Here is a 25,034-nt window from a genome sequence, read left to right on the forward strand (position 1 = left end):
AAAAAGAAATGCAAGAAAGCAAAATGGCTGTCTGATGAGGCTTTACAAATAGCTGTGGAAAGAAGGAATGCGAAAAGCAAGGGTGAAAGGGAAAGATATAAGCAGCTGAATGCAGATTTCCAGAGAATAGCCAGGAGAGATAAGAAGGCCTTCTTAAATGAACAATGCAAAGAAATTGAGGAAAACAATAGAATGGGGAAGACTAGAGATCTCTTCAAGAAAATTGGAGATATGAAAGGAACGTTTAGTGCAAAGATGGGCATGATAAAGGACAAAAAAGGCAGGGACCTAACAGAAGCAGAAGAGATTAAGAAGAGGTGGCAAGAATACACAGAAGAACTATACAAGAAAGATCTTAATGTCCCTGATGTCCACGCTGGTGTGATCACTGACCTTGAGCCAGACATCCTAGAGAGTGAAGTCAAGTGGGCCTTAGGAAGCATTGCTAACAACAAAGCTAGTGGAGATGACAGGATTCCAGCTGAGTTATTTAAAATACTAAAAGATGATGGTGTTAAAGTGCTGCACTCAATATGCCAGCAAGTTTGGAAAACGCAACAGTGGCCACGGGATTGGAAAAGGTCAGTTTACGTTCCAATTCCAAAGAAGGGCAACGCCAAAGAATACTCAAACTATCGCACAATTGCACTCATTTCACATGCTAGCAAGGTTATGCTCAAAATCCTACAAGCTAGGCTTCAGCAATATATGAACCGAGAACTACCGGATGTACAAGCTGGGTTTCGAAGAGGCAGAGGAACTAGAGATCAAATCGCCAACATTCGCTGGATCATGGAGAAAGCACGAGAGTTCCAGAAAAATATCTACTTCTGCTTCATTGACTATGCAAAAGCCTTTGATTGTGTGGATCACAACAAACTGTGGCAAATTCTTAAAGAGATGGGAATACCAGACCACCTTACCTGTCTCCTGAGAAATCTGTATGCGGGCCAAGAAGCAACAGTTAGAACCAGTCACGGAACAACCGAATGGTTCAAAATAGGGAAAGGTGTACGACAAGGCTGTATACTGTAACCCTGCTTATTTAACCTATATGCAGAGTACATCATGAGAAATGCCAGGCTGGAAGAATCACAAGCCGGAATTAAGATTGCAGGGAGAATCATCAACAACCTCAGATATGCGGACGATACCACCCTAATGGCAGAAAGTGAAGAAGAACTAAAGAGCCTCTTGATGAGGGTGAAAGAGGAGAGTGCAAAAGCTGGCTTGAAACTCAACATTAAAAAAACTAAGATCATGGCATCTGGACCCATCAATTCCTGGCAAATAGAAGGGGTAGAAATGGAAGCAGTAACAGACTTCATTTATTTGGGCTCCAAGATCACCGCAGACGGAGACTGCAGCCATGAAATTAAAAGACGCTTGCTCCTTGGGAGGAAAGCTATGGCAAGCCTAGATAGCATATTAAAAAGCAGAGACGTCACCTTGCCGACAAAGATCCGCATAGTCAAAGCTATGGTTTTTCCAGTAGTAATGTATGGCTGTGAGAGCTGGACCATAAAAAAGGCCGAGCGCCGAAGAATTGATGCCTTTGAACTGTGGTGCTGGAGAAGACTCTTAAGAGTTCCCTGGACTGCTAGGAGGTCAAACCAGTCAATCTTAAAGGAAATCAACCCTGATTGCTCATTGGAAGGATCGATAATGAAGCTCAAGCTCAGATATTTTGGCCACCTAATGCGAAGAGAGATCTCTTTGGAGAAGACCCTGATGCTGGGAAAGATTGAAGGCAAAAGGAGAAGAGGACGGCAGAGGATGAGATGGTTAGATAGCATCACTGAAGCAATGAGCATGAAACTGAGCAAACTCAGGGAGGCAGTGAAGGACAGGAAGGCCTGGCGCAATATGGTTCATGGGGTCACGAAGAGTCGGACACGACTTAACGACTAAACAACAACAACTAAACAAGCAATTCTAGCCTTGCCAATTCTAGATATTTGGCTTAAATTCATTACACTGAAATGGTTGGAAAATCAATCTTAAGAATATTTGCTGAAGAACTTTTTCATTCAAACTATCCTATTTCTCAATTTTAATTAATTTTTATCCAGAATTTGTGCCAAAATTATAGTAGGTACTTAATCACAATTCTACTTCTACAGGAACAATGGGTTCTTAGCAAAACATGAATTGCGGTGCAATTCTACACACCACATCTCACTACATTCAAAAGATCTTACTCCAGATATGCAGGCATAGCGTTGCAATCTCAGAGACTATTTCAGGTTTCACAGTTTCAAATTCTCCTTGCAATTGACTGCAGTATAAATCTGATTTCAAGATTCAGCTTATTAGGCTAATGGAAAACATTAAAGGCAATGAGTAATAGAAGTAAGGATTGTGAAATTCATTTGAGGTTCACAAGGGAAGCTTTGTGAAATTCTGCTGCTGAGAAGCACCCTCCTTAAAGACGTGGCCACCTCTGTGGCTTCTCAGGTTTATTGTTTGCACAGTGTGCAGATCAGTTTGTGTGAAAAAAAGTAACATTACGGAGAGTGGCTGAGATGGAGCAATAGCTGCAGATCTGGGCCATGGAGAATAGGTATAAAGCCCTGCCATTCTAGATTGGGGCATTCCAGGATCGTTTATTTAAAAGAAGTATTTTAAGAGCCCAAATTAAAAAAGTATTCTGACTAAAACATAAAATTTTCACAATTTGGATTGGCTAAGCTAAGGGGAACATTAATTCCCTTTGTTATCATGGGTTATTCTTCTAATGGAATCACAGAATTTCTTTTATGATCAAGGCAACAGGCAATTTGTATGTGCATTTAATATATTAATCAAATATATAATACGCCCTATCATATCCATGAAAAACACTTGGGAAGAAGCTTGGTGGTAGTGGTTGGCCACTACTAGATCAAAGAAAACAGCTGCAATTTGACAATCCAACCTTGCAAACAAGAATAGCAAAGGAAACCCAATGCCTTATAGACCCCACAGAGATTAAATTACCTATCTAAATCTGGAGTGATTTAGTATACAATATCACAAATGCATTTTTGCTTAACCGAGTTCCATATTATTTTTCTGGAAAATACTGATACCAGAATAATATAATATCAACATATGATTTCTGGATTTAGGAAGTATCCAACATCAGCCCCACAACAGCATATTCTTAAAATAATTGAAAGCAACAGCTAAGCTATGGACAGGATATTCTATATACCCTGTTATTTAGTATCTAATAACGTGGTGACACTATCTGTGATATAACTAAGAAAATATATTCTCTGAAACTTCAATTCCATTACTATTTGAAAGTAAAACCTACCAAAAACGTGATTTAGTTTATAAATATAAAAGACTAAGCTGTAAATAGTGAAAATGAATTCTTATTTTTCTAAGGTAGCAAAGCCAATCTCAAAAAATAATTGTTCAATTAGACTTCTGAATTTATTCCACAAATATGTTTATGTTTTACTTTTTAGCACTGGGAGACTAGACCTCATAACATTAAATGAATCATGGAAGAACAATCTGGGTTATAAAAAAACAAAATCACAACCAAATTTTTCACTTTGCTTAATTCGAAGCTAGTGATTGTCCCTGTGGGTACCTCAGTACAAAATGGTTACTTTCCTTTTCTCTTAATTTTATAATTTTTTAAAATGTGAGATCTGAGTCCTTAAGTTTATATAGATTTTACCGAAATAATGGCAGCTGTTGATCTGATGGAAAAGAGCTTTATGGGTCATCTTACTGAAGATGTGTTTCACAGACTTGAACATTCAGGTGTACATTGGCTAGCTGCCTTTAGATTGTTTACTAATACATTTGAACAGACAAAATGGCTAGATTCTCCTCTTTTCCCACCACTAGTTTTAGATTTCAGTAATTTCAATTTTGAGCATGAAACTGAGCAAACTCAGGGAGGCAGTGAAGGACAGGAAGGCCTGGCGCAATATGGTTCATGGGGTCACGAAGAGTTGGACACGACTTAACGACTAAACAACAACAACAATTTCAATTTTATTGCCAATTGTTTTCTATCCTAACAATTATTCAGATTTGGTCAAGACATTTATTGATTGAATTTTTTTTGCCAGAAACTACATTTTGCTACAGTAATTTGTATTTGTACTATTTGATAAGAAATCAACCAAGCACAACTTTTATCCAATTATTAAATTTATATGCTGCCTTTTTCATCAAATAGCATGGGAGTTTGAGTGTCCTTTCTTGAATGTCATCAGACTTACCATCCATCGGCATGTGACAGCACATGTATGATGACATCACGAAGCACATGCAATTATTGTGGCTTCTCATGGTCACCCATGATACCACCTCCAACATTGTTCATGCAGTTCTAAATGACAAGCATAATAACTCTAGCTGCTTCATGTCCCTAACAATTTTGGGATAGAGAAAAATCTCACTGATATTTATATGGAATGGACTGAATATAAACAACTTTAACCAATAAGCATTTGCCACCTTCTACAGAGCATACTAACTACAGCATGATGCTACGTAGAGTTTAAGCTTTACTTCTTCTGTTAATGCTTGGATGAATAAGATTTACTCAGGAACTGTTGAACCATAGCAGATGCCCCAAGCCAGATGTTCAAAATATGCTTAATGAATTAGTTGCATCACTTTGAGCAAGTGAAGTCAAGCTCTTAAAATCATTATTTAATTAACACTCAATTACAATGCAACTTTTTGTTAGCATAAGCAATCTTATTAGGTGATACTTTGTCCTTAATGTATTAAATTATGGCCAGGATGTATACTCCTATAATGATCTCCACTCAACTTACTGTTCTTAGTATTCAACAAGGAAGTGAATGTTTCTGTCCAGTTTTGTGAGGCACTTTGAAGAAATATAATTCTTGTAAGATTTCTCTTTTAAAATCCTTTTCTATTTTTCTAAAAAGATAATTTGTGCGATAGAGAAATGACTTGTTTTGAATTATAAGGTGGACTTTATCTCTACCTGCCCATGTGAGCCTCTGGCTTCTGCATTTCTTTCTTTCTTCCCCTGCTCCACCCTAGCTTCACAGTAGTTTTATTTCAATTTTCTATTAAAATATGTTCTTTCTCATACAAGAAATGTGTTTAATCTTTATCACTTAAGAAAACAAGTCCCAATAATAACTCATGCTTTTGAGCTTGCTTATTTCCTTAAATCACAGTTATGACCAACCAGAGTTTATCTGGGTTCATACAATGGAAGTAATGATCATTGGTTCTAGCTGTAACAGGACAGGTGAGGTGAAGGGTGCCTAAGCCATGAAATTTGTACATATAAATAAAATATTAACCAGTTCAGTGAGAACTGGGTCCCAGAGATGCCTAGGAAAAGCTGTGTGAAATACTATATACTATATCCCCAAAGACCCTACATTTACATTGCATTACAGTTCCTAGTAAGATACGTAAGATAATAAAAGTATTATTACACTTGATTTTGCTCCATTGTTTGACTCGAGGAAGAAGAAATGTCCAGGGGCTTCAACTGTTCACAGTAGTTTATTAAAAAGCTTCACACAATACTTTCAGCAAAAATAAAAACAAAGTTCCTAATGTTAAACTCCTGATGGTCTCGCTTAAAATGGAACTGTTCTAACTTGTATTTGGCTGTCCTTTCCTGCCCTTACAAGCTTTCACAGGTTGCCTGTGGTTTTTTTCCATGTCTTCCAAGAAAAGGCTGTTTGTTGTATTACATGTGGCTGAGACAGACGGACTACTGCCAGTACCATCCCATGGAGTGGTATGAAAATACGAACAGTGCTGGCTTTCTGCAGATTCAAAACATACGCACAATGAAGCGTAGAAAATCCTGCAGTGTCCCAAGAGTTCGTAAGTTTCTTACATTAAACTAAACCAGGGAAGCATGCATTTCAAGTCTATTCAAAACAAAACCACACAACTGCAGAAATATTTGTGCCAAGAATGCACAGAGCATTCTCGGTAGCTGACCATTTTAAACTTCATAAAAGGAAATCTGAGCAAACAAGGCCATTGAATTGAGTCATGACAGCACAGACATATTTGTGCAAATTTTGAGCATTAGTGTACCGAAAAGAGAAAAGTGGCTCCTTGCTATATTTTTGAAAGATGCTGAATGTTTACAGAACAAATGATTCTCATGTTCTGCAAGAGGTACAAAGGTGTTGCCTCTCTCCTGTGAGGTGTTAAAGAGCTCAGTGGCAGGCTATTCGAGAATATATCCTAACAGGCTGCAGAGTTTATCTAAATTCTACAGTTGCATTCATAAGACACGGTGAAAAGAACTGCCAGTATTTTAGCTAGCTATTATAGCTGCTTGTTGTATGAACATCAATAGATCATAATAAATATTTATCTACATGCAGTGTGCAGGCTTAACTGTTGAGTTATGCACCTCATACTGCTACTGAAAGTACAAGAGGAGGTTGGTTAGTTGGCAACATTTGGCTATTTTGTTTAAAATGGGATGAATATAGCACTGGACAATGTACCCTGTGCACTTCGAAGTCCTTGTGTACTGTATTCTGTGCCCCCAAGACAGTGTGAGGGTTCCGCATTCTATCAGCAACTGAGCTATTGAATACCCCTCTCAGCTGTGACATACCAGGAAATGCTGCAAAAATGATTCTAAAACATTTAATTCCTGGACTGTAGAGGGGGTAGGTTCTCATTGGTGGGAAATCTTGTTTTATCCCATCTCCTCAGCTCAGAGAGCAGGCTGGATGCTGATTTTTATTCCCCCCCCCCCCTCCCCGATGGAAGATACATAGGCTGGCTGAGAGAGAGAGCTCAGTGGGTGGCAAAGGCTGTGATGTGTCCAAAAAAAATGTTGAGTTATTTTATTGCCCTGCCACTATTTCAGGTATGTAGATGGATTACTGAGCTAAGAATTAGGGGGTTGGGGTTTTTTTTGCTTATTTATTCTTAGATGAAATGTTCACAGTACTGAACTTTCCTGCAACTCTGGTTTATGACACTCAAAAATGTTTTCCCTGTAGAATAAGACATTACTCAGTTGTATGAATCATTTGGATCTCTCTGTTCTGTAGTGTACAGTACATTTGAGTACATTTGTCAATCATTATGTAGGCTAACCTGAGAGGTGCTAGCAAGAGTTCATCCCAGCTCCTTTATTCATAGAACTCCAGGGATAAAGAGACAAAGTGCAAGACAAAGTCCTTCCCCACTTCTCTAATCCCACCTTTTCCCTTGCTTCAATCCCCTCTCTTTTCCCTCATTCAAGTACTGTCACAGAAATCAAGGGTGTGAGAAAATATGAGTTCATGTGTAAAAGACTCTTTCTTCCATTTCCTTTCTCTTTTCTAATCTCCATTCTCCCTGAAACCCACTTTTACAGTAGAAAAGGGGAATTGAGGAGGATTAGGTAAGAGGTAAATTGGGAGAGAGTGGCATGTGCAGTCAGATTCTTTCTACATATTTCTCCAAAAAACTGGCCATCAAAGTAAGTCACTGGATTCAGAGGGGCAGCACAACACAAGCACTTTAAAAGCAAAAGAAAACTATAGTTTCTTTACTAGAGAAAACACCTTTGATTTGTTGAATATATTCAGTAGCAAAAGTTGGAATTACTACTTATTCAGAATTCCCCTCTTCCCTACATTCTTCTTTCACCTTTAAGTAACCAGGTAAACCCGTGGTTCATCTTGATTATGTTATAAAATTTGAATCAGCTCTCCCAACTTGATAGCCTCCAGATTTGTTAGTCTACTGCTCTTCTCATTGCTATTCAGCATGGATGTGTAAGCAATAATTCTGGAAGGCACTAACCTGGAGAAAGCTGTGCAAGAGATTCTCAGTTCAGTTACTTTAAAAGCTGTAGCCATGGATTGCAAAATATGGTTTTGATAACATTGAGCATCAATGTAACCAAACTTGCCTCAGAAATAAAGCTTGTTAGATACATTGACAACAACCAATGAACCAAAACATATACACAGACTTTACAATTCATCCTTGAATATGAAATAGCCTGTTGTTCTTTCATTATATCCTCAGCTCCTATTAAGTATTTAATTATTAAAAGCAGGCAGAACCTGTTAGGCCAGTCTTCTTGTTTTTTTTCTCTGCTGTACTTGACAATGTAAAAACACAAAAGAGTCTTTTCAGTGGCAAAGTTTAACACATGCAAGTCTAGAAATATTGAATCCATCAAACACATCTTTTAAAGTTAATTTATAGAATGAAACTAATGAATGTTTATAATGATCTTTGCTGAAATCTTTTATAGATTACTTTGATATTAGCCTTTAGTTATTTGGTTTAAATTTAGATACTACTGTGAAGGTTGTTAAATGTTTGAATGTTATCATCAACAAATCTGCTGTAAAATAGGAAATCACTAGGTATGGCTAAAATATCCACTGAACTCTTTAAAACAGCAGAAGAGGCAGATAAAGTGCTGTTAGCTCCGTATCTACAAATACAGAACAAGACTGTAGTCTAGAGACTGGGAAAGATTAGTGCATATACTAATGAAGAAAGGATGCAAAAGGATGTGCACATTGCCATACCACTAAATAAATTCCTTGCAAAAACCAAGTTTTGACAAAGACACATGAAACCATAGATGGAGAAACAGGTTTCAGAAAAGGCAGAGGGACTAGACAGATACATGATGAATAATGAAGAGAACAAGAAAGTACAAGGAGTTTTACCTTGACTATATACAAGGTCTATGAATGCGTAGGTCATGCCAGAATATAAAACATATTAAGGCTAATTGGTGTGGCAGAACACTGGATTATTCTTCCAAGAAATCCTTCCAAAAAACAAGGGGCTATTTTAAGAATGAATCTGGGGAAACAGAAATCTGGACAGTAGTTCAGAATAAAGAAGGGAGTGAGCCAAGAATGCATATTGGCCCCATATTTGTTTAATTCAGACAGTAAATATAGAATGAGAATGTCAGAAGTGAGATATAAAGAGATGATAGCTGGAACAGCAGAAGGTCAAGATCTTAACATTAGAGATGTGCAGAAAACCACATGTTACCTGTATGTAAAGAAGATTAGACACAGCAAGTAGCAGTATCTAGTTGACCTTGGCTGATTTAAAAAACACTAAGTTGGGGTGGGGTGATTTAGAACTTGTATGGAAGGCCACTAAGAAATCCCAAAGCTTAAAATAAGACTGTGAAATAAATAATAATAAAAAATCTGGAAGAAGGAAATGGCAATTAACTGCAGTAATACTGTTGCCAATAGAACAACATGGACTCATCCATATAGTCACCAGGAATTTATCTAAAAGACTTTAAAAAGCTTATTATGAAAACAATAATAGAAAATGAAAAATACGTTAATACTTAGTCATTCATCTTAACATTAAGATGAGAAAGTTAATGTCACCTACACGTATAGTGAACTTATAGTTGAAGAAGTGAAGATGGCTGATATTTTTGTTTTTTTGGGCTCAAGAATATATAAAGATGCACAGTGTGCTGGAGAAATAAAGAGGAAATTAATCCTACAGAGAAGAGCAATGATAAACTTAGACATGATACACGAATGAAGGATAAGGACATTTCACTGACAACTAAGTTCAGAATAGTTAAAAGCAGTGTTATCTCCAGTGGCAATGCATGGCTGTGAAAAGCTGGAAACCCAAGGAAGAGCTGAGCATCAGCTCTAAGCTACAAAAATCCAGTTGATCACTAGATGGCAGGAAAATGTTGTAGAAAACTCTAACTCTGTTGCTATCCAGTGGCCATATGAATTTTTGCAGAACTGGTAGATTTAAGAAAGTGCAAAAGAAAAAAATGTATTTTTGAACAATGGATTTGGGGACAGTTGCTCATGGCCCCCAAAAAGAACAAATCAATCAGTCTTAGATCAAATAAAGGCTGAGTGTTCCTTTGAGCCAATGATCAGTGAACAGAAAGTCATATACTTTGGAAGGGTAGTGCAAATGAATGGTGAATGAAGGGGAAAAATGATTTGACAGAAGTAGAAAAAGGGGAGGACAAAAATAAAATCGACAGACAGGTTTAGAGAGATTATTGGAATGTCTTTGAAAAAACTGAGTTTTTACTTAACATAGGTCAGGATGGTGAGTGTTTGTCCACGCAGTTATCAGTAGAAGTCAAATGGGACCAAAGACATCTAATTAATTAAATAAGGGCACTGATCTCATCATACATGAATCTTTAATTGCATCTGTTTGCTTTGTTAGTCAGTTCATTAATAAACACTAGATTGTTTGAATCAAAAACAATGCCAAATAATAACAGCATGTTTTAAGGCTTTCTCCTCTCCACTTTAACTCTCACAATACTTTTTTTAAAAAAAACAGAAATAAAGGCGTGCTTAAATGAGCCTATGCAATGTAGTTTTACAAATGTTTGAGAAGTATATTGTGGCAGGTCAGCATCACTTATTCTTGAGTAACTGTGCATAAGACTACAGTCAGTTTATTGTCCCTGAATAATTCACATATTATATCTTAAATTCTCACACACTTAAATTATGAAATTCCTTCCTCCAGAGTTCACAGGGTTTTTTTCTTCCATTTTATATGGTGGCATCAGTCTTTTTTAAAACCTGTAAGATGTCTAATTTACAATAGATTTTTTTTTCTGGTAGGCCAAATATCTGGGCCTGATAGAGTATTTTTCTTTTTTTTGGAAAAAAAAGACTATGAAGTCACCTCAATGTTCCTTTTCACTCTTTGGCACTTCAGGAAGATTGAAATAATCTGTTTTTAACATCACCATGCAAACCAGTACTAACTGTGCTTTGGTTGCTTTGTTTCTTCAATTGCAGCTAAGATGGAATTGACAAAGTAGAGAAGAGATTGATTTCAACAGGAATTTTAACTCAGCGGTCAAGACACTTACCACTGCCTGTTGGTAAACATAAGGATGGATTACTAATACGGCCAGAATAAGAAATGTTGACAGTGCAACAGCCAATATTGACAAGTTGGGGTGTGGCAGTAAAACATGTATAAAAACAGAATTATCTTATGCTTAACAAATTTATAGCCTAACAATTTAACCCAGGGACTTGTTTTTCATGGGGAAGCTTCAAACATATGTAGGTTATCTCACTGAATCCAATTATACTTATTTCCGGGGGGAAACTAAAAATTCAAACTGTTTTCACTGTGTTTAGTATGTAGCTATGACATTTGTTCATGTTTCAATTAATACTATGGGATTCATTAGTTTGGAACAAACATTTAAAAAGTGAATGACCTTATTGAGCATAGCATCTGACCAAAATAATGACTGGCTTGGAATCAGATAGCACATTTTATAGAGGTGTATAACAGGCACTTCTAGCAACATATGCTTCTAGAGATTCCTGTAAGGGCAGAATACTTCCTCAATTGACCTGCAGACCAACAATTTCTCTCCCTTGAGGTTAAACAATGAAGGATCTCATTGAAGATCTTCTTTTGAGTTCATCTAGGAAATTAGCTGGGTGAAGGAATCTAAGCCCTACCTCCCCCCAGGCTGTGGGATAAACCCTTTTGGGATTCAGGGAGGAATCTAGCTCACCTAGCGCAGTAGGTGTCTAGATGGAGCGGCATCAAGGTTTGCTTTTATTTTGGATGAGCACAAATCAAGCCTTGTCTGACTTCCTTCAAGATAGTCTTTCTCAGAGGCTTTATCTGTGGATTGGCTGAGCCTACTCATTGTTCCTTTGTTCACATTTCTATGAAGCCTAATCCTTTTCTTTAAGCTTAATACCGATCTGAGTTTTTCTGTGTTGTTGTGTGCTTAATGAATCCAAAATACTATTTTAAACAGATTTTTTTATACCAATCTGTTTCTTTGTCGGGTTGAAATCTGGTAACAAATACCATCTGAAAGCAATAACTGCTGCATCACTCTGAGCTGTCCTAGTTGAATGCAGGAGAACCAGTGGTAACAAGATGTTTACAATATTTTTTTTAAGAAGCTGCAATAATTCATTTTAGTAATTGTATTTCGTTTTCTAGTAGTAAGTAGCAAAAGACCCAGACCTGAACAATGACATTTAGTACTATCTTTGCTCTTAAAAAATTAAGTAACCTGTTTTTTAACCAGTTTCGATGATCAGGTACCACCTTCATTGTATTGTTTATGATAATAATGTGATATTGTCCTTCCTATGCTGACACCATTCATTCAGCTGTGATGACTAAGACTTCAAGGAAGCTGGTCCTAATGCATCTATGGCAACCATCTAGGAAAGCTTATTCAACATTTGAAGAAAGAAAAATGTTAGCAGTAGGGATAGTTATTTGATTAGAAAGAAGTCCCAGAGAAGCACATGTCACATTGTTTAGTATTCTTTGCATGAGATTATGGCTTAAGAATCAAACTTAAAATTTATTTAGAAGTTAGATAAGAAACTAAGTAGCAATGCTTGATCATCTATTAAAAAGTCCTACTTATGTGTGAATTTCATGCTAAATTAATATACTCCATTCTGTTTATTTAAAAATGCATTTCAAATTAAGGATACATTTATCTGTCTATTCTGCTTTCATACACTTTTTCAGATTTTTCACTTTAAGTTCATTTTGTCCCAATTTCATTTCAGGTTGCATTTTTTAAAAAATAGTTGCATGCAAATTCATACTACTCACTACATAGTTTGTTAATGTATGCATTTTTGGGAAACAGTTTTTTTCAAATGTAAAGTATTTTGTATGTTATTTTCTTTTACGTGTGCATTTTTTACGCATAGTATTTTTACTTAATTCTGCACACATTTTTGCATTTATGAATTGCGCTACAAAACTTAAGAAACTACAAGTAAGTGAATACAACTGTGTATTTTGTTTATGTACTGGTTAGGAAAACACAAATCAGGTAAAATAGTGCACTAAAGTATGAAAATTACAATTTTCCCTGTGTCTTTCCTTCAGCTGAATCATATTTACAAGGATTGAATGAAAAGCAATGCTTCCAAAGTTGTAAGTCACTAACAGATAGCAGTACTGAGTGCTAGAAGCTCTTATGTGTTCTTTGGTGTCTGTTTTTTCACTTCAACTGGCAGGAAGTTGCTGTGAAAAAAGGCTGTGTTACTATTGTTTATGAAGTGAACGCCTGCAGTAAGTAAGTGTACTTTAAGCAACGTGCCATGATTGAATTTTTGATTGCCAAAGGAGCCCTTCCAATTGAAATTCACAATCAAATGCAGGTTGTTTATGGTGGTGCTGAAGTGAGTACTGTGCATTGCTGGACCAAAAAAATGTAAAGATGATGAACTGGGAAGAGCTGATTTGTGTGATCAAGAACTAAATGGACAACCTGTGACAGCAACTGATGAGTTTCACATGAGAAAGGTTGATAAAATTGGGCAGATCAGTCAAAGGGTTTGGCAGTCAAAGGGCAGACAGTCAAATGCCGTCAAGCTTGGCATTTCACAGGAATACGTGGGTCAAATTATTGATGTTTTTCAATACAGGTTTTTTGCAAGATGGGTTCCTAGCACGCCGACAGCAAGGATGAAAGCTTCAAGAGGCAATTGCAAAGTTGACCTCACTACCTTACTCCATCCTCCATACAGCCCAGATTTGATACCTTATGATTTTCACCTTTTCTCAAAACTGAGGTGGAAAGGACTGCTGGAACTTGGTTGAAGAAACAAAGTGTGGAGTTCTTTTGTGATGGCTTTAAGTTTGTCCACCATTGGCCGAAGTATGTAGCAAAAGGGGGTGATTATTTGGAGAAGTAAATACTAACAACAAAATAACTTTCTTATTTTCTTATTTCATCTATTAATTTATTCTTATTTCAACTGAATTTATGGAAGTGGTGGTATTGCTTTTCATTCAACCCTCGTATGTTAGTGTCAAACTGTGCCAAAGGAATTTTGTGTATGAATTACTTACGTAAAGAGTACAATTCCTGTGTTGGCCAAAGCAAAGGCAAGGCCCAATATTCCACTGCCCATAATAGCATTACTAAGGTTGAAGACAGACATTCCCAAAGATGTTGTGCCTGGACTCTGTAAAAAGAGAGAATGAAGGAAGAAGGGAGAAAGAAAAGGAAGAATGCGCCTTAATTTCAAAGGTTGGCAACAGTAAGCATTCTATTCAATATTCATTTTGAGAAGTCATTTCGTCATTACATTGGTCATTTGTATGTTGAGTCTAACATTCAATTATTTGCCCAGTGAATAGTAGAAGAAAAATGATAGATAAGACAGCGAGGATAACATTATACATTAACTGCATAATAAAACAAAGGGAACATATCCACGTGGCCAATAAGATAGCATTTGCCTACATGCTACATCCACATCTTTGTTATTTTTTAAAGGAAGCCCCCAGTAGTATGTAGTTATTTAGTACCTATCAACTGGGTCCCACTCTTGTATCTAGTTGAATTTCATTGTCATCTCATTCTTAATGTCAATTTAAGCTCAACTAAATTATTGAAAAGCCAAATTCATTCTATTTCTTTCTTTTCAAAGCTTCATAATTATGAAGAGGTCTTTTACAAGCAGGATCATAAGGAGGAGTGGTAGAAGTCAGTAAAGTGAAGCTGTTAAAGAGGTGGTCTACTAAAAGTAGGAGGACATGGTTTCATATGCTGTTCATCCATGTCTTTCCATCCGGGCTTGTTAAATGTGGAATACGCTCAATTGTACCAAATATGTCTATTCCACCAGCAGGACTCACACAAAGCCACTACATTTTAGTTTAGGGTGCATAATGTCAACAGAGCCCAGCAGCTCTTACAACTCACCAAAGAATGTAGCCATAAATTAGGGAAGGCATCTTCTAAATGTCTGTGGGCTGCACTTAGTCTCTTTGTCTACTAGGATGGTGGTGGTGGCACTAGAAAAGGTGGTTGGGCCATACACAGCTTATGGTGGTACATCAGCTGCCCATCCTTACCATAAATAAACATATGCAGACCTTGGCTATGTTCTATGTTTACTTGAGGCTAGAAGTGGTGTGACTGGACATTTTACTGGTAATCCTTGGTTAACAACTGCCTTGTTCAGTGACTGTTCAAATTTACAACAATGCTGAAAAAGAAGATTTACGGCTGGTTCTAGAACAAATGGCCATTACGTGTCCCTGCAGTCACGTGATCACCATTTGCGACCTTCACAGCTGGCTTCTGACAAGCAAAGACAATGGGGAAGCAGGCAGTAAGTTGCAAGTTGTGGTCATGTGACATTGCACTTAAAGACCATGGGCGATTCACTTAACAGCTGCAACAGAAGTGACATCGTAATTTGGACAGTCACATGATGTTTCACTTAACAGCTGTATTGCTTAACACAGAGTTTCCGGTCCCAACTGTAGTCATTAAGTGAGGACTACCTGTATAAAACTTTAACTAGAGCAGCAGTTAAGATGAAAGACCAGCGAATAAGAAATTTCCATGCTAACCTTAAGCCTAGGTAACTGACATACAGATACAATCTATCTCCTCATTGCCTATGTCACATATGTAGAGACATGCTGGCTAAGATTGAAGATCCATCTATACCACAGTGTGCAAGCAGATGTTCACAGGAAGCTCACATGCAGAATGTAAATGCAGTAGCATCTTCCCCATCACTCACCCTAGTAAATACTGAGAGGCTTGCTGCTCCCACTAGTGGAATTAAAATATGGCCATCAGAACTAGCAGCCATTGAGAGCCTTATCTGCTATTAATTTGTCTAATCTCTTGTTCAAGCTCTTGAAAATGGCAGGCAGTAAATCTCATAATTTAACTGTTTGAACAAGTACTCTGTTTATCTGCCTCACCATCTATCTTCATTAGGTGATTTTGGGCTCTATTATTATGAGAGAGGAAGACAAACTCCTCATTACCTACCCTACCTACACTGCATTCACTGGGTCATTAGGAAGATTAATTCTGGGCTGCAGAGAATTATGCAACTTACCTTGAACCCTTTGGAAGGTAGGCAAGGACATAAATATAATCAGATAAATAAAATACAAATGAAAAGCCCTGCAAATGGTACCTAATGGCAAAGCTTCTCCTTGCACAGGAGGTAAGCTTCAACAGTTCCTGCATACATACAGTACATTAGAGAGAAAACCTCTATGAGGTGAAGAGAGGAACCTACATATTCATCACACTTCTTCTTTTCCAAATGGCTGTTAGTTAGGCTTCTTCTGCTTTCACGGTCTGCGATGAATTTGCTGAAAGGAAACAAGGAAGCAGGATTTTCTTTAACACCATAGGCATAGCATGAATGCACTTTTATCATGTTACTGTTGTAGAACGCTGTGACATTTCAATATTGATTTGGACTGTTTTTGTTAAGCCACGTTGTACACTGACATTTGAGAAGGCAGGGCATAGGTAAACAAATACTGCAGACGGAGCATATCCTGGCATATAATAACACATACACAAAGACATGAAAAGACATCTAGATATGATTCAGTTTTCCAATACACTGCTTAAAAATAATGCTCTGACGTGGCTACTTTGCAACAGGAGAATGTTTTCCTACCCATTTTTTAATGTGACCTGGAAATGCAAATGATAAAATAAAGAACTAGTCCAGAATGTCACAGCAGTGTGAATTTGCCAACATTGGGCTGTGACTTGCAGATTCAGCATTGCTCCACTTTCCCAAATGCTTGACAGGAATGACTTTGTTAATGCAGAGAATCCCTTGCATTTCATACGGTGTGTTCAGAAACAGAAAGCTGATCTAGAAGAATTCTAAATAGTAAGATCAGTTCTTATTGTATTACTATGATTATCAAACATGGTAAAGAGTGAAAGGATAAAGTGTATCAGCAGTGACCATTTCAGAGCTGGTCAGAACTGGCAAACACCTTATCTATGCATCTCAATTTGACTACTGCAATGCATTCTAGATGGAGAGAGGCGTGATCAGAAGGTTCTGATGGTGCAAAACAAGGCAGTTAGGCTGCTAACCAGTTCAGGACATCTGAAGCACATTATAATCACTCTGAAGAACATGCATTTGTTGTCATTTGTTTTAGAAGCAGAAGACAACAGTACTGTTTTGATCTTCAGACCCATAAATGGCAGGGGGCCTGACAGTCTGAAAGACTCCCAGTTTCAGTGTGATCCTGTCCAGACAGTGAGACCACAGGAGAAGCCTACTTACAGATGTCCTGACTTTCTGAGGTGTGTTTCTTAGGCACAAAGGGGAAAGCTTCTCCTGTGTTGTTCTCAAGCTATGGAACATGCTCTTTCTTCAGTTGTGCTCAGTCCAACCTCCAGCCTCCCCACCTGCTTTTACAAAAGGAACTGAGATATTCTTTTTTCAGCCTGGCATTTTCAGTTTAATCATTTATTTAATTTAAATTTAGTTATTTAAATTAATTTACTTTAATTGTTTTAATCATATTTTATCTGTTTATGCTTTAGTTTTTCATTTTTAGTTGTCCCAAGGGTCCTTTGGACAGGAAGAAATTGTATAAAGAAATAAAAATAGAATAAATGTGCAGATACATTATTACTGCTCATTTTCAGGGGAATAAAAACTTGTAGAAAAGGAACAGGAAGAGATCATGGATGTAAACCCAGAATTCCCCAAACTCATGCTGCCTGAAATTGGTAGCAAACTGAATTACAGCAGTACAGTATTTCCCTTTCCTTAAAAGCAAGGAAAAGCATACATGCATTAAGTCTTCAACTTGCTCAACACACCTGTTTTAATTTCTCAAATCCCAATTGCTTTGCTGCAAAAAGGCTGCCTGTTCTCGTGACTCTATCTTATACGGTATATCTTCCTTGTGGAGAAATGCATGAGTTTGAGATATGTGGCTAGCACCTCAAAAGCTATCTCATCAATAAAGGCTCTAATAACACAATTGCTTAGTCCTCATCAACTTCTAAATTTGAACCTAAAGTTGCGTAAGAGCTTTGTTCTCATTTATATTACTCTTTTCCCCCTGTCCCCCTCTTACTTCCCCTTCAGTTGACATTCAGATGCCATGTTCCTCGGGGACTTTTTGCTGTAGTGAAAAGAGAATATGCAAGTCATAATGCAGCCTTTCATGTAGCCTGAGATCTTCCAGATGTGATACACTGTAATTTCCAATCAGTGTGTCTGGGAATCATGGAGGTTGTAATACAACCCATTTACAGAACAATAGATTGAAGATATGGGAATTATGAGAATTGTAGTCCCATATATTTGCAGGGAACAACTTTGAGGAAGATCTCATTGGCATCCTATACTGACCCAGGCTGTTATCATGGTATATACATTTTTCATTCTGTCTCTTTCATGTGGGAAAAATGTTTAACTCAATTCTGTGCTGTTAATGTGTGATGTGGAAAACATGCCTGAAAGAACCATGTAATCAGGAGAATTACAACGGAACAAAGATGCATATTTAGTTTCTAAATGCTTCCTGGTACTGCCTGGCACTTGAAGGTTCCTCTATGTTAGACAAAACAATTCAGACTTCCAGCAATCACATATCTTCTGTGCAGTCTAGGACTGCTAAGAAAACCATATCTATTATTTCAGTATACCAAAGCAATGATGAATTATTTTGCCAAATAATATTTAAAAAGCAACCTAATATCCATAGAAATCCTTCTTAAATGTAAGTAAAAATGAGAATGAATTTAATTAACTATTTAGCCAGAAAGCTATAACAATTAACACATTTAAGATCTCTAAAAACATCTACATCTAATACAGTGGGTGGTACTAGGCAGTGAAGTTTATATACCTTCATCAACATTTATGAACTGTTGCAAAATCTAGGTATATTATAATAAGCAAAAGCATAAGGCAGGCACTGCCTGCTTACAATCTAATAAGAAAATAATAATTGGAGAAACTAAACATGCGCGCGTGCATGTGCACACACACACACAGGGAAAGTTCCACAAAACTGTAATGAAACACCATCTGGTTGGCCTCTGTCTTCTAGCATAAGGAAAAGTATGGGCATATTAAAATTATTTACAGACCACCTTGCAGAATTAAAGTCAGTGAGTATATAAAAGAAAATCAACATAGTAAAATAGTAAAATCAATAAAATAAAATCAATCAAGACTATGCCATGAAAAATTCAACACATATCAGTCTAGGTCACTAAAGTTAGAAATGTCCACTGATGGTTCTTTGAAGTCACAGGGAAAGTGTGCCCAGTTTTATATCCTTGAACCCCACACCTTCTCTTTATTGTTAAATTGTAAGTTTCCTCTTGTTCAAAAGGTACTTCAGGAAACTGTATTGGATCAGCCAACCATTTCAATAGTAGTATACAGGATGTACAGATAGGAAAGATGGATATTGTTAAATCCAATAAGGCTCTTGCTAGGGACATACGTATATATACAGAGGTAAGGCTGCCTCTATTTCCAGTTTACATGTGAATACATAAGTCCCTAACAAGAGCTTTGTTGGACTGATCTTGTCCAATAACATGGTGTCAGGAAAAAGGAGGCAGAGATTAGACAACAGGAATAAGCCACTGACTTCACTGCCAGCTTGCTTGTAACTGTATTTCTCCCTAATAGTTCCATTCAATGTAGCTAACCATAAATTAAAGCAAATGCTGGACTAGATCTGTTGTGTGACTCATCTGCATCCTAATAGTATAACCTATTTAGAGTTGCATTGCAAGTATTCTTAACCACAGTTTTTCTGCCTCAGCTATTATCTTGCTCGCATAATTCCAACATATAACTTGTATTTGGGCTCAAATTGTCAGCCCTTCAAGATAGATTAAACTAGGAAACCAAAGTCATGTAGGCCAATAATACTTTTATTGTAAGATTATAGTAACAGAATCTTGCAAGTCTAAATGTGGTTCCACCCTCCCCCCTTATATCTTCATGAGAATTAGGGAGGGTGTTGTCTGAGACACTTTCTCAGGTTACACTTCAGCCTCAGATTCAGGTTTCTTTTATCTGACCATTGTCTTTGGTAGCAGCTCTTTCTCCTGTCCTTCAAGATTATTCCTTCTGCCCATTACACAAATAGCCAAACACTGAGAAAAGTTTAGTTGAAATCTTGCACACATTTTACCTGAGATTAAGTTCCATTAAAGAGTTCAGTGGTAGAGCACATGTTTTGTATGAAGATGATCCTAAAATCAATTTCTAGCATCTCTGGGTAGGATTAGGAAAAAATTCCTGCCCGAAACACTGGAGAACCATTATCAATTTGCATCAATGGTAGTGACCTAGAGGGACCAATTGTCTATCTTAGCAGAAGACAGCTTTCTATGATGTGTAGAATTAAATGAAACTTACTTTTAATTGGACATGCCACTGTAAGTTTGACTAGCTTATAATAAGCGCAGTGGCCTCAATCAAGCTAATCAAATGAACACTGAAAGCAATGGGGCTTAAATGACTCAAATTGGTCTTAATAGAAGAAGTGTGTTTCGGAATTCAGTGGAGCTTGCTCTTCAATCAGTGTTTACAATCAGCCAGTAAAATTGCAATGCTATACATATTTAAAGAGAAACATATCCCTTTATGTACACATACAATTTACACAGGAGAGCAAACTCAAATTACACTAGCAATGTATCTGAATTGGGGGCTGAAACGTATAAAAAGACAGTATAAAATAATGAAAATACTGGGCTGAATATAGAGAAAGTGAACAAAATTCCATTCAGGCAAAAGGACTTTTCTGCTTCTTTTTTAACTACTATACCCAACTCTCCCTGCAATTTTTGGGGTGCAGGAACCCCATAGAATGGAGCAGAACAGGCACAAGGAAGACTGAACAAGATTTGGAAGTGGACTACTTTGATGGGGTTGCATGTGCAAGAGGATGTGTTTAGCTGCTTGTATGAGACATTGTGAAAATAATACTGTGTAACATTAGGGGATAAAAATTTCTACTTTATTATGCCTTCCTTTACAATAATTACTGGATTCATATACTGTAAATTATAAGGTTTCCTTTTTCATCTGAACTTAAAAATAATCAGTTTAATCCAATACATTAAAAAAAACCCCACTTTATTAAGAACCTTTGTAGCAAAGACCTTAAAAAAAGTACTAGATAACTTTTATTGTGGCTTTAAAATGAATCAAAGAAACCGGTGACCTACTTAAGTTGCTTATCTCAAATGCAATAAATAGCAGCAGACTTTGGGGCGCTATCATCATTTCAGAATGCATATTAAATATTCCTTATGCTTAAGACAACTAACGTATCTAAAGTAGTTCAACTATTCCTCCTGATGCGCTTGTTCTCAATATACTGCAAGATTTCTGCCACATCTTCAAGCATGCTATCCTTCCCTGTATTCCAAAGATATAGTTCCAGAAATATTGTCATCATGTGATCTTTTCTCAGATGTATATGGGCTTTACATTACTTTTAAAAAAACATAGTGCAGTGCAATGAAAAAGCAGATGGACCAAGCCTGAAGTGGATCAATCACGGGGAGCACTAGATATTTTGATCCTGTACTATATCATATTCTGTACATTTATATTAAGGCTGATTTTTTTTTCTTGTTGCTGTTGCTACTGTTAATATGAATACCCATAAAGGATTGGTGATGACATTCAAACTACCTCTTCAAACAGGATGTGACTCAGCAATGAATCATTCATCAATTGTATTTCAAGTTTTTTTAAAAAAATTGTTTTTAACAGTTGTTTTCAAATGGCCAGTTTTGGGTAATGGAAAACTACTCACCTATTCATTTGTCCATTTTCTACTTCTGTAAAATCATTAGAATCATTACTAATGTTGTCATCCTCAGGAACCTTCATATTTTGCATCTCAGTTAATTCTAGTGTTATTTTGAAAGGCATCTTGATTTAGAGAACTTATCCTGGAGTTTGTCTGAATTTTGGCGCTAAGTACTAGCTACAAAATGAGTTTGACAACCTGAAAGAAAAAAAACAGACATTAAAAAAAGCAAGACCACCAATAAGATCAGCAATTATCTCCCAAGGCACTATGCAGTATTTTTCAATTGAGACAATTTCCTGTAGTGTTTGAACTGACATGCATCTAGCTCTGCTATCAGTAAATACAGCGATCTGAGAACCGAGACACAAAGTTAGCTTCTTCCTTTTGTGTTTAGATGAAGGAGGAAAACTGAGTAAAGGAGAGAGGCATTTCCAATATTTAGGTAATTTACAGAAACAAACAAACAAGAACCCTAAAGTCTTCAAAGTATCATGGAAAGTATTCTCCAAAGTATCATGGAAATATTCACAGGCAACACTTCCTGCAGTATTTTAAAAAAAACACACACCTCTGGTTGTAGTAACAGGCTAGAGATACTTCAGAATTAAACCATGCTCTCCCATGACATTTGAAAATGGGAGTTCTATAAGTTACAATCCTAAACATATTTTATAGGTAGTCCTTGCTTACCGATCACTTGTTCAGTGACTGTTCAAAGTTATGACACAGTGCTGAAAAAATAACATTAGTGCACATTTACGACCTTTGGAGCATCCCACAGTTATGTGATCATCATTACAGTCAGTATGCATTGCCCTGTGTGTGACTTATGGTTTTTTCTTCCCCCCCATCCCACTGCAGAGCAGAGAGATTGGAGAGAAAGGGATTGGAAGAGTAAGCTGTTTGCTATTCCACACATCAAAAGCAATGTGATTGTGCCAGCAGCCTGGGGCTGGGAGTCTCAGGCACACTACACAAACAGCTTACAGTACTCTCTTAAAATCTCTCCATCTCCCTAATCTGGGGGCGGGGGGAGGGGGAAGGAAAAAAACCAAGCAATTTCTGTATACACTTTCTCCTTTGCCTGACCCTTTCCTGCTGCTGGTGCAACTGCATTGCTTTTAATTTGCAGAAGAGCAAACAGCTTCCTCTCTTGAACTCCCTCTCCAATTTCTCTGCTCTGTGGCAAAGGGGAAGGGTCAGGCAAAGGAGATGTTGCCTACAGAAAAGTAGAGCAATTGTTGGACTTAGGATGGAATCTAAGTTTACAACTTTGTTCAGCAGTGTATATCTTAAATGGCTCTATCTTTATCCTAGACAGACATCTAGAAAGATTAATAGTCTGATGAAGGTTTGTTAGCTACATTCGACATTGGGTTTCCAGTTATTGTTGAATTACAACTTTTATCACTCCCACCTATCTGTTGTCATAGTGGTCAGACTTGGTGGCAGTTGGGGTCTAACATCTGAGATCAAAACTTTGGGAAAAGCTGTAGAAAATAACAATGTCACATATCATATATTGTTAAACATTCATTCTGTGAAAAAAAAAATATGTGGTAAGAAAAATCTCAGTAGTAGATCTAGTTAAATTCATATGCATAAATGAGCATAACCATTGTAATGTGTAAAACATAGTTTATGGGTTAATCCAAACAATACTGAATTCACACATTGCATTGTTCAACCTTGCTTTATTAAATATGCTACAGCTTGTCAAATTCTTATCATAAGCTAGCCATAAACCTTTGTTTACAAACCATAGTAGCTGGGTTCATATAACATAATAAGCCAAAATCAAATCAATCATATAGTGCAGTATGTAAATACACTCACTGGTTCAATCAGTCATAGTTAAAGTAAACCATAGCTCAATACAATGTGTGAACCCACCCAAAATACAAGCCAACAACTTGGGAACATTATTTGTGGTTTTGTATATTTTTATTAAAATAGACACACATATTTTCTTTCTGTAAAATTTGGCTTGCTTTCAAGCTGTTTTAAAGGATGCTAGTTTTAGTTTCAGAATAATCTGTTGACAGACTGAAATTGGATTCAGTTCTATATTCACAGATCTTGTTAAACATGTTTGGTGAACCTTTCGAAGGCAGAGCTCAAATATCTCATAAACTATTTCTCTTACGCAATGGCAGAGACTAATAGTATCTCCTTTCTATCCCTTCTTCTCCTCTTCTCTACCTCACCTTTTTGAAAAGCAGATCAGAAGACTCATCCCAATAAACAATAAAACAATGAGTAATGAACTGCGAATATATTTCAAAGCCAACAGTTAAAACTGTCCTCCATAAACATCCTAAGGAAGAAAGAAACCACAGTTGACCCAATTCCTAGAAAATAAAGTTTAGTGGTCCTAAATGTCACTCTCTAGTTAATTAAAAAAAGGGTATAAAATTGAATGCAGATAAAAACTAATTACATATCCATATCTTTTGAGAAAAAAGCTTCAGTCAAATGATCTCACTTAGGAAAGTTGTTTTGTTTTACTTAAAATATTTATATATCCCCTTTTATTTTAAAGATTGACTATTAAAGCAATTCTATAGATAGCTTTAAATCAGATAATAGCATATTTTCATTGCTGAGCTTAAGGGAATTTCACTGAAAAAGCATTCACAATATCTCCAGTACATTTTTTTTTTTAAATTTTTCTGGTTGGCTTTTTCTTCAAGAGGGGAAAACACTTTCTTGGTGGGCTGCCCTGAAATTTTAGAAGAGGGAACAGCCATCTGGGAAACAAGAAGAAATGATTAGGCAACTGAAATAACTGAATAACAGTTAAGGTAACTGAAGAAATAGAAATGGGACAGAGGAGAAGATAGGCTTTGTACTGAAGTATCTTTTTATGCCAAGCTGTCACCTCTTTAAAAAAAAAAACAAAAACATTCTGCAAAATTGTCCCTCAAATCAGGAAATTTGTCCTAGAATTTATTTTCGCAGAATTTAAACCTGATATGTGTTTAAAGTGTTGGAGCTAAATATGGACACATATTAGAAGCACATTACCCCAGACATGTTTTAGCTATGGTTTGTTCACAAATAACAAGTCAAAATCATGGTTTACAAACCAATATATCTGGTTCACATGTTATGCTAACCCAAACCAACAAGCACAAGATAGCTTAGAATGATATGTGAACCCATCAATATATGAAAATGTTCTGAAAAAATATGGATTAAGAGGAAGGGCTTCTAGATCAGAAGAGATGTCCAACTGTTTAACAGTTCTGCCTTCTCTTTTCTTTGTAATTAAAACTTACAAAGTTTTAATTACAAATTAAGTTTATCCAAAATTAAAACTGCATATTTGTAGATATATGAACCATATATCAGATTATTTTCAGAAAGGACTCCCTTTCTTGCTTTACTTACATACGTACATATATCTAAAATGGAGCCACGTTCACACAACCAGACATGATATA

The 25,034-nt window shown here is 36.7% G+C and overlaps 1 protein-coding gene across 1 annotated transcript in view; it reads right to left on the reverse strand.

Annotated features, from left to right (window-relative positions):
- Nucleotides 1-25,034, reverse strand: part of SLC38A1 (solute carrier family 38 member 1) — a 59,483-nt gene that overhangs the window by 24,616 nt on the left and 9,833 nt on the right. The window contains exons 2-4 of the mRNA XM_088141764.1: nucleotides 21,589-21,783; nucleotides 16,038-16,113; nucleotides 13,834-13,949 (exon numbers count right to left, since the gene is read on the reverse strand). Coding sequence (XP_087997890.1) covers nucleotides 13,834-13,949; nucleotides 16,038-16,113; nucleotides 21,589-21,707 — 311 coding nt within the window. The 5' untranslated portion in view covers nucleotides 21,708-21,783. The remainder of the gene's footprint in view (nucleotides 1-13,833; nucleotides 13,950-16,037; nucleotides 16,114-21,588; nucleotides 21,784-25,034) is intronic.

This window comes from Python bivittatus, unplaced genomic scaffold (assembly GCF_059951505.1).
Source record: "Python bivittatus isolate LINGU-HERP-01145 unplaced genomic scaffold, Pbiv_v1 ctg000330_np1212, whole genome shotgun sequence".
Classification (NCBI taxonomy): Eukaryota; Metazoa; Chordata; class Lepidosauria; order Squamata; family Pythonidae; genus Python; species Python bivittatus.